This window comes from Amyelois transitella, chromosome 28 (assembly GCF_032362555.1).
Source record: "Amyelois transitella isolate CPQ chromosome 28, ilAmyTran1.1, whole genome shotgun sequence".
NCBI lineage: Eukaryota > Metazoa > Arthropoda > Insecta > Lepidoptera > Pyralidae > Amyelois > Amyelois transitella.
In genome coordinates, this window is record NC_083531.1 from 4,381,094 (window position 1) to 4,397,948 (window position 16,855).

Genomic DNA, 16,855 nt, shown 5'->3' on the forward strand with positions numbered 1-16,855 from the left:
CGATACAAAAAAAGAATAGGACCACTCCCATCTCTTTCCCGTGGATGTCGTTAAAGGCGAGTACTCGGCAGCAAGTGAACAATTTCTCGCGCATCATGAACAAGACGCTGGCGGAGGCGAGACAGCCGCATTTGCCTGAGATGTTGGAAGAGTGCAGCAAGCAGGTTAGACTGAGATGGATGTATATGTATATTTTAGATATCTGCCGGAGATGTTAGAGGAGTGCAGCAAGCAGGTTAGACTGAGATGGATATATATGTATTGTATACTCGTATTTTAGATGAATAGAATAGCGCTGTGTGGTTCCCGGCACCGATACAAAAAAAAAAGAATAGGACCACTCCCATCTCTTTCCCGTGGATGTCGTGAAAGGCGACTAAGGGATACGCTTACAAACTTCGGATTCTTTTTTAGGCGATGGGCTAGCGACCTGTCACTATTTGTATCTCTATTCTATCATTAAGCCAAACAGCTTAACGTGGCCTATCAGCTCAAGACTGTCAGCTCTGTCTACTCCGCAATGGATATAGACGTAATTATATGTATGTATGTATTTTTGCTATATTTTCTCGCACTTCTTCTACACAGACCGAGCCAATGTTAATGACAATAATGACTTTCTTGTTTGTTATAATATCTTTATTGCAATTTGACTTTCTTTTTTTTATTCTCAGGTGACCAGTTTACTTTCGACCCTCGTGACCTCCACGTTTGTCATAGAGAAGCAACCGCCGCAGGTCATGAAGACCAACACGCGGTGAGTTTGTCTGTTTTTTTTGTTTATTAGCTTTGCCCGCGACTTGGTACGCGTGGAGTAGTTATTTTGGGCATCATTGAAGCCCCTCAAGGATGAATTATTTTCCCCGTTTTTGAATTTTTCATTATTTCTTCGCTACTAATAGTTGCAGCGTGATGTTATATACCCTAAAGCCTTCCTCGTTAAATGGTGAATTCAAAGCAAAAATAATTTTTCAATTCGAACCAGTAGTTCCTGAGATTAGCGCGTTGAAACAAACAAACTCTTCAGCTTTATAATATTAGTATAGATTATGGCGCCCTCTGTGGCGCAGCGGTAGTACGCTTGTCTGTGACACCGGAGGTCCCGGGTTCGAATCCCGGCCAGGGCATGATGAGAAAAGAACTTTTTCTGATTGTCCTGGGTCTTGGATGTTTATCTATATAAGTATTTATTATAAAATATAGTATCGTTGAGTTAGTATCTCGTAACACAAGTCACGAACTTACTTCGAGGCTAACTCAATCTGTGTAATTTGTCCCGGATATATATATATATAATATTAGTATAGAAGTATAGATTTTGTATAAACCAATTAATCATGAAAACGTATTCTCTCGTCCTCATTTCTATTCTAAGTTTGAATAGTGAAGTTGACGTTGTTGAAGAAAATGCTGCAGTGCAGTTTGTTACCGCTTCGGAAGCAGCAGTGAACTCAGTTTTTATTCAGTTGAAATGTCCTATAATAATGAATTATTTTTTTAATTCGATGAATTTAAACAAATTTTTTATTAAATATATATTTTTTTTTCATTTCAACAGTTTCACTGCCACCGTCCGCCTGTTGGTCGGCGGGCAACTCAACGTGTACATGACTCCTCCACGAGTGAGCGTGAGTGAATCTGTTATATATATACATCCCGGTCCCGGGTTTGAATCCCGGCCAGGGCATGATGAGAAAAAAAACTTTTTTCTGATTGGCCTGGGTCTTGGATGTTTATCTATATAAGTATTTATTATGAAATATAGTATCGTTGAGTTTGTATCTCGTTACACAAGTCTCGAACTTGCTTCGAGGCTAACTCAATCTGTGTAATTTGTCCCGTATAAATTTATTTATTTATTATTTATATACAATATGTCACTATTCGAATCTCAATTCCATTATTAAGCCAAAGCTGAACGTGGCCTAACGAGTCTTTTCAAGACTGTTGGCTCCGTATAACCCTCAAGAGATATGGACGTCATTATATGTATTGTATTGCATTGTATCGGTATGTTTCAAGTAAATAAAGAATATTTCATCATTTCATTTCATTTAAATAGGTGGTGATAATATCCGAGCAACAAGCCCAATTGCTTCTCAAGAGTGACACTCAGGGGGGGAAGAGCAAGCAGCCGGTTGAGTGTGGGGATATCCTGAACAACACCGGCGTCATGGAGTACCAGGCCACCAGCCGGCAGCTCAGCGTCAGCTTCCGGTGAGGAGGATTTAGGACTATAATTTATTTTAATTGCTTTAAAAAATTCAATATGAAGTTCGTTTCACCCCAAATAATGTTACAGAATCACCCCGAAACTGTTCCTAGGAGACCTTGAAAATATTCCCGATTGACCCCCAAAACAGGTCCCAATACACTACAAGAAATGTTCGCTGTTTACCCCCAAAAATTTTCCCAATAAACCCCAGAAAGGTCACGTCTTGACCTCATAACTGGTTCCTGTACACCCTAAAAATGTTCCCTGTTGACCCCAAAAACTGATCCTGACACACCCTAAAAAATAACAAAGACGAGGTGAGGTTTCACACAAATTTGTGTTTACACAATTATTGTGGGATAAATATTTAAATTGCAAATTTATCGAACGTTATCAATACTCGAGCAAGCAGTCATTTTGAATATAAAATCATGGAGTCATGGAGTACCAAGCCACCAGCCGGCAGCTCAGCGTCAGCTTCCTGTGATAATTTATGTCCAAAATGAATTTCGTTTCACCCTAAATAATGTTACAGAATCACCCCAAAACTGTTCCTAGTAGACCTTCAAAATATTCCCGATTTACCCCAACTAATGTTCCCAATAAACCCCAGAAATGTCACCCCTTGACCTCATAACTGGTTCCTATACACCCCTAAAAATGTTCTCTGTTCACCTCAAAAGTTTTTCAATAGTTCTTGTATCAAATAGCAGGTACCCATCGGAGCGACTCCTCTTATACAGCTCGATACAATTACCTTGCTTTAGATATTTGTGTATTGACGTCCGATGAAAATGCTGCAGTGTAGTTTGTTCCGCCGCTTATTCTACACGCGCTTCGGAAGCGGCAGTAGTTATAATTAGATTTCAAGTGATGTGACGTCAATAAGTGATACCTTAACGGCTTCTGTGGCGTAGCGGTAGTGCGCTTGTCTGTGACACCAGAGGTCCCGGGTTCGAATCCCGGCCAGGGCGTGATGAGAGACGAACTTTTTCTGATTGGCCTGGGTCTTGGATGTTTATCTACATAAGTATTTATTATAAAATATAGTATCGTTTAGTTAGTATCTCGTAACACAAGTCTCGAACTTACTTCGAGGCTAACTCAATCTGTGTATATTTACCATTCCTCCAATTTTGAAAATAAATCTATTCTATTCTATTTTAGAAACATGCAACTGCGCAAGATCAAGCGCGCAGAGAAGAAAGGGACTGAAAGTGTGATGGATGAGAAACTCACGCTGCTGTTCCAATCTCAGTTCAATGTGGGTGGCGGAGAGTTGGTTTTCCAGGTGAGGGTTTTATTATACAGGCTTTGTGATGTTGTACGCTGTGGCGGTATTATATTACACTAGAGGCCGCCCGCGACTTCGTCCGCATGGAAACCCTATCAATCCCGCGGGAACTCTGGGATAAAAAGTAGCCTATGTGTTATTCTGGGTCTTCAGCTACCTACATACCAAATTTCATGGTAATCGGTTCAGTAGTTTTTGCGTGAAAGAGTAACAAATATCCATACAAACTTTCGCCTTTATAATAGTAGTAGGATGATATTATGTGATGACATCATAGTGCCGTGTGGTTCCCGGCACCAATTAGGAAAAGAATAGGACCACTCCATCTCGTGGTGGTGTAGGCTATACATACATACATAGAATCACGCCTCTTTCCCGGAGGGGTAGGCAGAGACTACATCTTTCCACTTGCCACGATCTCTGCATACTTCCTTCGCTTCATTCGCATTCATAACTCTCTTCATGCAACTCACCCTGCTGTTCCAATCTCAGTTCAATGTGGGTGGCGCAGAGCTGGTCTTCCAGGTGAGGGTTTTATTATACAGGATTTGTGATGTTGTACGCTGTGGCGGTATTATATTACAAGATATTATATTAGACTAGCTGTTGCCCGCGACTTCGTCCGCGTAACCCACACTAAAAATAACGAAGTTTCATACAAACTTGCAACCCCTATTTCACCCCCTTAGGAATAGAATTTCCAAAAATCCTTTCTTAGTGGATCCCTCTTAATTAAAATCTACCTTCCTGCCAAATTTCATCTTTATTGGCTCAGTAGATTTCGAGATTTCGTGATTCCTAAGTGAGTGTTTTTCGCTTTTATATATATAGATTATGAGATGGAAGGCGAAATTGAAATGTTCGAAATTGTGGAAGCACTTAAGAGTATGGAGGGAAAGGTCGGAGTGGGAAGACCTAGAAGCACGTATCTTGATCAAATTAAGGACGTCCTAGTAAAGGGTCAGGTCAAAAGTACCCGAAACCGCCGAGCTTGCATGAAGAGAGTTATGAAAGTGGATGAAGCGAAGGAAGTATGCAGAGATCGTGGCAAGTGGTAGTCTCTACCTATCCCTCCGAGAAAGAGGCGTGATTTTATCTATGTGTGTGTAGCGGGAGCGATGATTCGGCGATCTGTGAAAACTTTGCTTGCGCCATTTAGGTTTCTCGCTGTTTTTGATTGATAGCGTCGCGTGATTTTTTTTTTTGACTTGTGGCGAAGGATATACGCCACATATGTATATGTATATATGTAAATCGTTTCTTTTTTTCTGGCGAACCAAGGTGTGGACGCTGTCGCTGCCTGTGGTGGTGATCGTGCACGGGAACCAGGAGCCGCACGGCTGGGCCACCGTCACCTGGGACAACGCCTTCAGCCCCTCGGGCCGCGTGCCCTTCGCCGTGCCCGACAAGGTGAGTGTATATAGATGATATAGATATATATATATATATATGCCCGACAAGGTATCACACACATATTTATCTATACAGGGTGACTTTTAATTCAACTGCATAAATTTAACTGTTAAGTGTACTCGTCTAAAGGATATTTAAAAACGTTGAAAGAAAAATATCGGTTCATATTTCAGAAAGTAGGAAAAAAAAATAAAAGTATCAAAATCGACGATCCTAAATACGTCATATCACCTCGGCCGGCGGAAAAGCGACGCGTAAGGTTCAGAGGTCAACGACACAATTCATTCAGCTGAGAACTCGACAACTCTGTACTTTACTTGATCTTGATACTAGAAAAATAATTTATTTTTTAGACATTTATTTACATGTTTAGTTTTAATTTCTTTTTGTAGTAGGTATTGGTATGTATTAAAGCGTGTGACGTAGTTATTGAGGGTTTTTTAAATGTGAAATGATGACGTTTAATTTGAATAAAAATAGGCTCAAACGGCTCAGAAGCATGGGTATAGTCTATGTTTAAAAGGATGCAGTTGTTTTAAATGTCACCCTGTACAATCACGTTTTTATCCATTGCGGGGTAGAACAGAGTCTTGAAAAGACTGATTGAAAAATGGAAGAATGAAGCAAAAAAAAAAACAAACATAAATTCAATCTATAAGACAACAGCTGAATTTGGCTATAAGTCTCACAAGACTGTTGGCTCTGTCTACCCCGCAAGCGATATAGTTATGAATAAAAAACAACAATATATTCTCTCGTCCACATTCTATTCTAAGTTTGGATATTTGTGAAGTTGACGTTGTTGAAAAAAATGCTGCAGTGCAGTTTGTTACCGCTTCTTCTGCACTGACGCCTTGGAAGCAGCATTAAACTTAGTTTTAAGTAATCTATTTGACGTCAACCAACGTTGTGAAACCAAAAGTTTTGACAATTATTAAGCGATACGAAGTATCCTATAATACATACATATATAAAATCACGCCTCTTTCCCGGAGGGGTAGGCAGAGACTACCTCTTTCCACTCGCCACGATCTCTGCATACTTCCGTCGCTTCATCCACATTCATAACTTGTATCCTAATAATAATGAATAAAAATTTTGAATTTGAATATATGTATGTATGAATGAATTGAATGAATGAATGTTATAATTTTTTTTTTTTATCTCTCCAGGTGACCTGGGGCCAGTTGGCTGAGACGCTCCGCATCAAATTCTACTCCGCCACGTCTGGTGGAGATTTGTCCGATGATAACTTGCGGTTTTTGGCCGAGAAGATATTCCGGTAAATCTTATATATTCTTTTTAAGGCGATAGGCTAGCAACCTGTCACTATTTATATCTCAATTTTATCTTAAAGCCAAATAGCTGAACATGGCCTATCAGTCTTTGCAAGACTGTTGGCTCTGTCTACCCCGCAAGGGATATAGACGTGATTATATATTATATGTCTTCTTATATATAAAACTAGCGACCCGCCTCGGCTTCGCACGGGTGCAAAATTATAAATGTTATTATACATAAAAACCTTCCTCTTGAATCACTCTACCTGTTACAAAAAACCGCATCAAAATCCGTTGCGTAATTTTAAAGATTTAAGCATACAGACAAACAGACTAAAATAGCGACTTTGTTTTATACTATGTAGTGATACTCGTGTCACAATGTTTGTCTCCGTACTCCTCCGAAACGGCTTTACCGATTTTAACCAAATTTTGCATGCATATTCAGTAGGTCTGAGAATCGGCTAACATCTATTTTTCATACCCCTTAGAGAGCTGGTTAAGTAAATATATATATATATCTCCCGGCAAACGTTGTTTTGCCATATAAATAATTTTTAAGTAATTTCTAGTTTAAAAAGAAAATGTTAAGGGTGAACAACCCTTATCACGGTGAAAATGCTGCAGTGTAGCTTGTTCCGCCGCTTCTTCTACACACGCGCTTATGGAAGCTGTATTTAGATATAATTAGATTTAAGTGATGTGACGTCAATGAGTGATAATATTAATGACCGGAATTAAAGTTTATAACTTTATTTTCCGTGCGACAAATCTTACTTTTATATTATAAATGCGAAAGCTTGTATGTCAGTATGGATGTTTGTTACTCTATCACGCAAAAACTACTGAACCGATTACGTTGGAATTTGGTATGTAGCTGTAGCTGGAGATCCTGAAATAACATACAAGCTACTTTTCAAGACTGTTGGCTCTGTCTACCCCACAAGGGATATAGACGTGACCGTATGTATGTATGTATGTACTTTTTATCCCGGAGTTCCCGCGGGATTGATATGGGGTTTCCATGCGGACGAAGTCGCGGGCGGCCTCTAGTACATACATACATATGGTCACGTCTATATCCATTGTGGGGTAGACAGAGCCAACAGTCTTGAAAAGACTGATCGGCCACGTTCAGCTACTTGGCTTAATGATAGAGTTAAGATCCAAATAGTGCCAGGTTGCTAGCCCATCGCCTAAAAAAAGAATCTCAAGTTTGTAAGCCTATCCCTTAGTCGCCTTTTACGACATCCATGGGAAAGAGATGGAGTGGTCCTATTCTTTTTGTATTGGTGCCGGGAACCACACGGCCTGTAGTAGTTTACAAACAAACACACAAACAAACAAGATGTCAAATTGATCAATCCATTTGTTCAAACAGGGCGAATCTGCCACTAAATGTGCCGGATTTGAACGCAATGCCGGTGAGCTGGACGCAATTCTGCAAAGATGCTCTGCCGGAGAGGAACTTCACGTTCTGGGAGTGGTTCTACCAGGTGGTGAAGGTGACCCGCGAGTACCTGAGGACGCTGTGGTGCGACCGGTGAGTGGTTCTAGCTAGTGGTTCTCAGTGGGAACCCGAAATACTGGCTTTTATACGGAATCAGGAAATCATTTTTTAAGATTTTGGTTCATATACGGACTCATTTTAGAAATGGTGGTTCTTAGTTGGTCCTAGTATTTTAAGGTGGTTCTAAACTGCTTAATTGCACTGTGCTATCTGTGAGTGGTTCTAGCTAGTGGTTCTCAGTGGTACCCATAATTAAACAGTGGCTTTTATACGGACTCAGTTTAGAAATGGTGGTTCTTAGTTAGTTCTACGTCTTGTTAGGTGGTCCTAAAGTACTTAAACACAGTGAGTGGTTCTAAGTTCAACCTAATCTGGAGATAAATTATTATTCTTATAAAAAGTGTTTGTAACAAAAATTTTGCGACAGTCCTATCATTGAAATTTAAACTTTTGTTTATTATAATAATAGAATACCATTTCAATATCACTAAATAATTGTAGGTTTGTATATGTATCTTATTTTAATAATATGCTGTTGTTCTCCAGGCTTATCATGGGCTTCATACAGAAGAAGCAGGCTGAGGACATGCTGTCCAAGTGTCCCCCGGGCACATTCCTGCTGAGATTCTCTGACTCCGAGCTGGGGGGCATCACTATCGCCTGGGTCGGAGGTGAGTTTGACATCTATGTGCAGACATACACACACACACACAACATAGATTTATAGTGGCCTTTATGAGGACATGCTCTCCAAGAAAGGCATTGTGTACATTGTGTGCATGGCTTGTAAGATATGAACTATAAATTAATTTTATAACTTCGCATCTTTACCTTCTTTAACATAACATAAGGGTAGACAGAGTCTTCACTTGCCACTATTTTTTAAATAAATATATACGGGACAAATTCCACAGATTGAGTCAACCTCGAAGTAAGTTCGAGACTTGTGTTACGAGATACTAACTCAACGATACTATATTTTATAATAAATACTAATATAGATAAACATCCAAGACCCGGGCCAATCGGAGAAAGTTCGTTTCTCATCATGCCCTGGCCGGGATTCGAACCCGGTGTCACAGACAAGCGCACTACCGCCGCGCCACAGAGGCCGTTCTTTAAAAATATGTTATTATAATCCCCAGATGGAAACGAAGTGTTCAGCCTCCAGCCGTTCACAGCTCGAGATCTCGCTTTGCGGTCGCTCGCCGACAGAGTGCTGGATCTGCCTCAGCTGCAGTTCCTCTACCCCAACATCGCCAAGGATGACGTATTCTCCAAGTATTACACCAAGCCAGGTGAGATTGGTCAAGTATTCTTGACTTCACTAGTCAGTTAAGGTAGTAAGAAGCAAATTATTGGTGGCAGAAGGGGGATTACATGATGTATCCCACTTCTGAATGTGGTCTTCAAGGAAACAGGCTATACATATTGCCAAGGATGATGTGTTCTCCAAGTATTACACCAAGCCAGGTGAGAGTGGTCACGTGTTCTTGACTTCACTATTCAGTAAAGGTAGTAGGAAGCAAATAATTGGTGGCAGAAGGGGGATAACGTGATATATCCCACTTTGAAACAGGCTATACATATTGCCAAGGATGATGTGTTCTCCAAGTATTACACAAAGCCAGGTGAGATTGGTCACGTATTCTTGACTTCACTAGTCAGTAAAGGTAGTAGGAAGCAAATAATTGGTGGCAGAAGGGGGATAACGTGATGTATCCCACTTAGAAACAGGCTATACATATTGCCAAGGATGTGTTCTCCAAGTATTATACCAAGCCAGGTGAGAGTGGTCACGTATTCTTGACTTCACTAGTCAGTTAAGGTAGTAGGAAGCAAATAATTGGTGGCAGAAGGGGGATAACATGATGTATCTCTCTTATGAATGTGGTCTTCAAGTCGTTTTGAAAAAGGCTCGATTTATCCCGAAATCGTTAAATGAAGTATGCATCCTATACATATTGCAAAGGATGATGTGTTCTCACAGTATTTCACCAAGCCTGATGAGTGGTCATCCATCCTTGGCTTCACTACTTAGGTAAGACACTGAGAAGCAAAAAAATTGGGGGCAAAAGGGGGATAACGTGATCCCACTTGGCACAATATGAGAGTAATACGCCACCATTACTTTCTATAAGACTGAAAGTGTTTTACGTGCTACATTTTTTTACTATGCCATGTATATAAAAATGTAGAAAAGACAATTATTATTCAAATTCAAAGTCAAAAATTTTATTCATTATTATAGGATACTTCATATCGCTTAATAATTGTCAAAACATATGCTTTAACAACATTGGTTGACGTCAAATAAATTACTTAAAACTAAGTTTACTGCCCCCTTCCTAGGCATCAGTGCAGAAGAAGCGGTACATACATACATACATATAATCACGTCTATATCCCTTGCGGGGTAGACAGAGCCAACAGTCCTGAGCGGACTGATAGGCCACGTTCAGCTATTTGGCTTTAAGATAGAATTGAGATTCGAATAGTGACAAGTTGCTAGCCTATCGCCTAAAAAAAGAGTCTCAAGTTTGTAAGCCTATCCCTTAGTCGCCTTTTACGACATCCACGGGAAAGAGATGGAGTGGTCCTATTCTTTTTTGTATTGGTGCCGGGAACCACACGGCACAAGAAGCGGTAACAAACTATTATTATGTATGTATTAATCTACTAAATTTTCATCCACACAGAGAACGAAATGCTCAAAAACGGTTATGTGAAACCGGTTCTTGTGACCACATTGCCCAACTTCATGTCGTCGCCGGCTTACGCCTCGCCGGACACTCACCGCGGCACACCCAGCGTCCAGAGCAGGTACGTTGACATGACGTCATCACGTCTATATCCATTGCGGGGTGGACAGAGATAACAGTGTTGAAAAGACTGGTGGGCCACGTTCAGCTATTTGGCTTAACGATAGAATGTGGGCCGCGTTCAGCTGTTTGGTTTTAAGATAGAATTGCATACATATATACATATCATCACGTCTATATCCATTGCGGGGTGGACAGAGACAAAGGTCGTGAAAAGACTGATGGGTCACGTTCAGCTATTTGGCTCAACGATAGAATTGAGATTCGTCAAGTGACAGGTTGCTAGCCCATCGCCTAAAAAAGAATCCCATGTTTGTAAGCCTATCCCTTAGTCGCCTTTTACGACATCCATGGGAAAGAGATGGAGTGGTCCTATTCTTTTTTGTATTGGTGCCGGGAACCACACGGCACATACATACATTTCATCACGTCTATATCCCTTGCGGGGTAGACAGAGACGAAGGTCGTGAAAAGACTAATGGGTCACGTTCAGCTGTTTGGTTTTAAGATAGAATTGCATACATACATACATATCATCACGTCTATATCCATTGCGGGGTAGACAGAGCCAACAATGTTGAAAAGACGAAGAAGAAAAGGATGAAGCGAATGCAGAGGTCGTGGCAAGCGGAAAGATGTAGTCTCTGCCTACCCCTCCGGGAAAAAGGCGTGATTTTCTGTGTGTATGTATTTTGAACTGTTATTGCAAGTTATTATTTTATTATTTATTTTGGCATTTGGTATCCATCATTTCATCTAGATATCAGTTAATTTATGTGCGATAATTGATTTTTACCAGTTTTTATTTTTTAATTACTTGTTTTTTTTATTAATTTTTATTATTTCTTCCCTTAGGTACATGATGGATTTTTAATTTTAACAACAAAACGACAGACTCTCTCGACATATATATATTTTTTTTTATCTAATACTAATAATAATTTTAGTTTTTTATTTTATTTTTTTAAGTTAAGTTCAATGATCACATCCTCATCGTGCCTTATTGCAATGTTTGCGCTTCCTTCTTTCTGTCACATAAAAAAAAAACATATTTTTTAAGAAGTAGGTGACTATGATTTTATAGACAGTATTTTTCGATTGGTTTTTTTTAATAAGACGTAATTTTTTTTGTAGTTGTTACGACAAAATGTGTGTACAAACGCCTTTTTACGCAATACGTGCTATGATTTATAATTTTATACGTGCAGGTTTCTTGGTTGTTTTTTTTTTTAAATTAATTTCGTCACAAACATAATTATTATAGTCATTACGTGAAAATATGTATGCTAACGCCCGTTATTAGTATAAGTTAAAATGTAGAAAAAAGACAATAATTATTTTTTTTCCCCTCCTTAGCTGCGCTCCGACTATTCTGCAATTGTAAACGTGGATGATCTAAAAATATAATGTTCGATTTTTTTTTCTGTTATTATTATACAGAGTAATGGAAAGGGAGTTATCATATAAAGTGAGTGGATACTATACCAATATAATAGATTCTTCCTACTTCTACTACTGGTCTTTATTACAATGTTCATAAAATTTTGCAAAAAATAAAATAAAATAATTGGATGTAAACAAACGTGGCAAATCACTATTGAGGTCAACATCCCCAATTCAAAACATCACACACACTAAGACACTATCGATGTACACCAAAACACTAACTCCTCACTCGTCATTTTCTCCAGGTACCGTCGGCGACCTAAGTGGTAGGTAGCCGCTTTGTCGGCGCCGTCAAAGAGATCGCGGCACATGGCGGCGAACGTTTGACGTAAATTCTAAAACAAACAAATAAGAATCAATTTGCTTTGACAGAGGTACATCGTTTAAGACATTCAATCGATTTAAAAAAAATCGCATGGAATGCAAAGGAAATAATAAATAATAATCATTTTTTGTTTTGACCTATTGGGAACCTAGACTGGAAAATACTATTTTAAAATACTCGTACCAGGAGTTCAGACGGGAGGCGTGGTCATTGGGCCTACGGGCCAATGGGAACGTTAAGATGGTATTGACCTCACAGCTGTTTACTGCCGTAGTGTTGTGCAAGTTTTAATAAAATAAAAAAAAAATGACAGGATAATTTTTTTTTTAATAAAAAATAACTTTTAATGTTTCGCGTGAAACCAGGATGTTTGTTACCGGTGACTCGTATGGTGTACTCGATATGATAACCCCCTTTCCGTTACACGTTGTATACTAGTGACTTGTTATTGTCGGCACGATGTCCTTTGAAGAAGTCCTTTTGTTCGTTTACCTAAGCCAAAATTCAAATAACAGTGGAAATCGCATTAAAATACGTTACGTATAGACAACATAGACCAACTGGTGTCTAAGTAGAGCATAGACAAACTGGGTTTCTACGTAGCGGAAGGTCATCTGGACAATTATATTATAATTCACTAGCGACCCGCCCCGGCTTCGCACGGGTGCAAAATTCGGGAAAAATTATAAATAAAAACCTTCCTCTTGAATCACTCTACCTGTTACAAAAAAACGCATCAAAATCCGTTGCGTAATTTTATAGATTTAAGCATACAGACAAACAGACTAAAATAGCGACTTTGTTTTTTAATATGTAGTGATTCCCAATTTAAATAATCTTTATGATGACATGACACCGCCAACCCACTGAACGGATTTTAATGCTGTTTTCACGAACAATTATTATTAACAACAAAGGTATTATTTTACTCGTAACTTTTATTTGTTCTCGTACTCTTAAATAGAAAATATAAAGAGGAAAATTAAAAAAAAATGTATTAAAAAAAAATTGTCTACTTCGTTCGACGGTTTATAACGAAATTTGGCACAAAAATTTATCAGTATTATATCGGCTACGAATTAAAAGCATTTAATTGTGTATATTTTAAGTAATTTAGATTATTATTAAGAAAAAAAATTATTAAAAAAAAAATGTGTTTTATTAAAAAAAAAATTGGTAGGTATTTATGATATTTTTAATATAATTTTGTGCGATGTAACGTTTAAAAACTCACGATGAATTAAGTTTTTGTGTTGTCACAAGAGTATTTTTTGACATTTATAAATCGGTAGAAGTGTTCAAATAAAATTGAACCTTATCACCTAGGCTTTAGTTTCAAGTAAGGTTCTAGAAAGTGTAAGAGAAATTTATCCGTCAATTGTGAGGTCTACAGAAAGCGACAGAACATATCATGAGCGTAAGTGGTGACTACGAATTTAGTATTTTATGGTTATACCAGATTGTGAGGCTAATGTCCAGAGTTTGTAAAAAAGTTAAAACATTTTTATTCTACCCAAAATAACTTGATTCATATGGAATTATTTAAAGAGGCGGATTCTTAGCTTTGCCTCTTATAAATTACATTAGACTGATTATGTTTGTGAAAAGGAAATATTTTATGTTAAAATTTGGAATGTTTCATAACCGAGTAAGTGACATTATATTGTTGAGGAGGAATGCTCAAAAAAAATTAATGTAATTTAAAGGTTTTAATTCACGAAAGTAATGATAGATAGCTAAATTTAAAGATCTGAGCATGTCTCAATATTAATCTAATGAAAGCAAACATTGGTTCAACGAATTTTTTACGTGATCGGTATTGTACTATTTACAAAAATGTTGGAATGATATAGTTAGAATATGAAAAGCGCGTTGACGAATGTAATTTACATTAAAAAAAAAATATTCTCAATTATCTGTGTTCTTGCGACTTACATTTGAGAGGTAATTTATAATTTCAGTGTTAGTTTCTTTATCACTGTCGAATACAAGTTATCACTTGTTGACGTCAAACATTACTTAGTTGTAAAGTTTCCGCTTTCAAAGCGACGCAAGAAACTACTAATTTGGTATAAATTTAATGGAGACAGGGTTTATTAGCTGAAATGCGATAAAAAAAATGGGTAAAGATTGGCAAAGAATTATAGTGAGATCGTATTAGTGCGTCAAATCAAATAAATATTCGTGCCACAAAAACGTAAAATATGACGACTGATGGTTGAATTGAAAATTTTAAATTTAAACACGCGTTATGTATTTATATTTTATGTGATCTTCTTGTATCTAAGTGTTACATGTTATGCCAAAAGTAGGTAGAACTTTAATATCGGGATAGTGGCTCCGCTTAACTGTTGTAATGTTTTATCATTTGATTTACTCCACAACATAATGCAACGCCGTTACAGCAAAAGTGTGTGAAAAGTTAAAGTAATGAAATCTAGAAATATTTGAATTTTTAAATAGATTCATAGATTATTCCTTACTTTAAACATCTTTTTATCGCGCAAGCGGAGCCGCTGTTGCGTTATGATATTTGCAAGGCCATTTAATGCCATGTTTTTTCTCCAATACCGTCCTCCAGAACCTAGTAACTACTTTTCATTAATCGTCCTCAAAACGTCCTTGGAGAAGGGAAGCACTTGGGACTTATTTCTTCATGGAAATTATCTTAGATTATTGCAAGACTAATTTAATTTTATACAAATTTGTGATTACTTTCGGAACGCGTTTAATCGAGAAAAACCTGACCTGACTAGACTATGACTAGCTGACCAGATTTTTTTTTTACTTGTCATCTTTGTCTTTACTATTGAGAGGCTCCCACAAAATAATATATATATAATTATATAAATATATATATATATATATTAAAATAAAAAGATCTTATTATAATAAAAAGATCTTATAAGATAATATATATATATTTTCTTATAAGATCTTTTTGGAAAATTAAATGTTAACGAAGAAATGGTCCTAAGTATTTCTTTTTAAAATATCAGACAGTTTTATCAAATATTTGTGATTAATATTTCAAAGCGTGTCAATTATGGATCTCAAAAAACTTTGTTCGTAGAAAAGATGATTATTAATCGATAAATATTTGGTGAAAAAGATCGACGATGTATATCGGGTCCACTCTCTGCATTTTTCAATCTATTTTAGCTATTTATTATATTATACAATTAGGGTGTTTTTAAATGTTGATGTTGGAACAAAATCCCCAATTTGAATATTGAGTATACTGACGAATCTGTGTTAGATAATAAATATTTAAATATAATTATGTTGATATAAGAAAATTAAATGTTAAATTGGACTTAAAAAAAAAACTATAAAATTTAATATTTTCTTTTGAAATTATCACAAAAATTGTAATTCATTTAGAAGGTTCGAAATTAAAACTGAGACTATAATCAAAACATCGACTAATTTTCACTAGAACATTATATAGATTAAGATTTAATTATAGATTAAGTGTACTATCGATCGATATTAGGATTTAATACTTCCTAGTTTTAAGTATACTCTGACACTTTTGATACTTATTTTGACAAATTCAAAGTATGTTTATGCAAAAGTTAAAATATGTGATTTTAAAATCTATCTGTATATGGAATTCGGTGCTATTATTTTTTATCCCAGTACAGTACATCATGACAATTTTAATTAGTATATATCACGCTGATTAGTTGTTATTATAAAAATAAAAATCATCTTCGGCCGTATCCGGCTCGAAGGACCAAATTATTTTTTGGTCAAAAGTATTCATATGCAGTTAAATTTTAGTCATGCATTACCATGACAGGTTAAACTCGAAATAAACGTTTGGACCACGTGTTATAAATTAGAACAACGACCAAATTATGAAATTAGCAGTATTATTTTGGATATTATACACTATTCTATTGATGTTTTTGAACGGTTATTATATTTGAAATTGGATTTTATGAGCTTTTTTCGTGGATCGGTTGATGCTCTGACTTTTTATATATAGTTTATTGGTAGGTGAATTTATATTAAGATTTTTTCCGGGATGTGACTATTATAGTTAATGTTTTAATTAAGTAAGTTAATGTCTATGGATGTTGTGCTCAAATATGCACTGAACCCATGCTTGCCGGTTCTCCAGTATTTTCTGGTGTGTGACATTTTTTTTTTTCAATGTTTCAATTTGATCAAACGTCGAATTGACTTTATATTGACGCAGGGAATCTATTTTTTGTTTTGTGTTTATTTAATAATCCTTATCAGTGTAATATGATTATTTAATTGCAAATTGTTCTTTCTATTAATTGGAAATTTTATTTCACTCTCTAGTGAAATTGACTATTTAATATGTATAGGTATTTAACTTGTTCCTACCTAACGCGGTGGGTAACAAAATTAATTTAAAAATTATGTTTTGTAACTGTTTCTATGTTGTATCCTGAAATTAATAGTTATACGTAATTAATGTGAACACAAATCGTTTTCTTAATCTTAAATTGAGGTTGACACTTTGAAATAAAAAATGTCACATACCTAGTTATACATGACCGTTGTAAACTTAG

At 36.8% G+C, this 16,855-nt stretch overlaps 1 protein-coding gene across 11 annotated transcripts in view; it reads left to right on the forward strand.

Annotated features, from left to right (window-relative positions):
• Positions 1 to 16,855, forward strand: part of LOC106132869 (signal transducer and activator of transcription 5B) — a 32,020-nt gene that overhangs the window by 10,299 nt on the left and 4,866 nt on the right. For 7 of the 11 annotated variants that reach the window (XM_060952506.1, XM_060952507.1, XM_060952509.1 and 4 more), the window contains 10 exons: positions 675 to 757; positions 1,559 to 1,628; positions 2,063 to 2,217; positions 3,383 to 3,506; positions 4,791 to 4,919; positions 6,095 to 6,204; positions 7,584 to 7,745; positions 8,259 to 8,383; positions 8,858 to 9,010; positions 10,412 to 10,535. In XM_060952506.1, the coding sequence (XP_060808489.1) occupies positions 675 to 757; positions 1,559 to 1,628; positions 2,063 to 2,217; positions 3,383 to 3,506; positions 4,791 to 4,919; positions 6,095 to 6,204; positions 7,584 to 7,745; positions 8,259 to 8,383; positions 8,858 to 9,010; positions 10,412 to 10,535 (1,235 nt within the window). Of the gene's footprint in view, positions 1 to 674; positions 758 to 1,558; positions 1,629 to 2,062; positions 2,218 to 3,382; positions 3,507 to 4,790; positions 4,920 to 6,094; positions 6,205 to 7,583; positions 7,746 to 8,258; positions 8,384 to 8,857; positions 9,011 to 10,411; positions 10,608 to 10,644; positions 10,797 to 11,389; positions 11,864 to 11,890; positions 14,434 to 16,855 lie in introns of those variants that run through there. The other 4 variants (XM_060952514.1, XM_060952515.1, XM_060952516.1 and 1 more) reach the window with 4 other exon arrangements.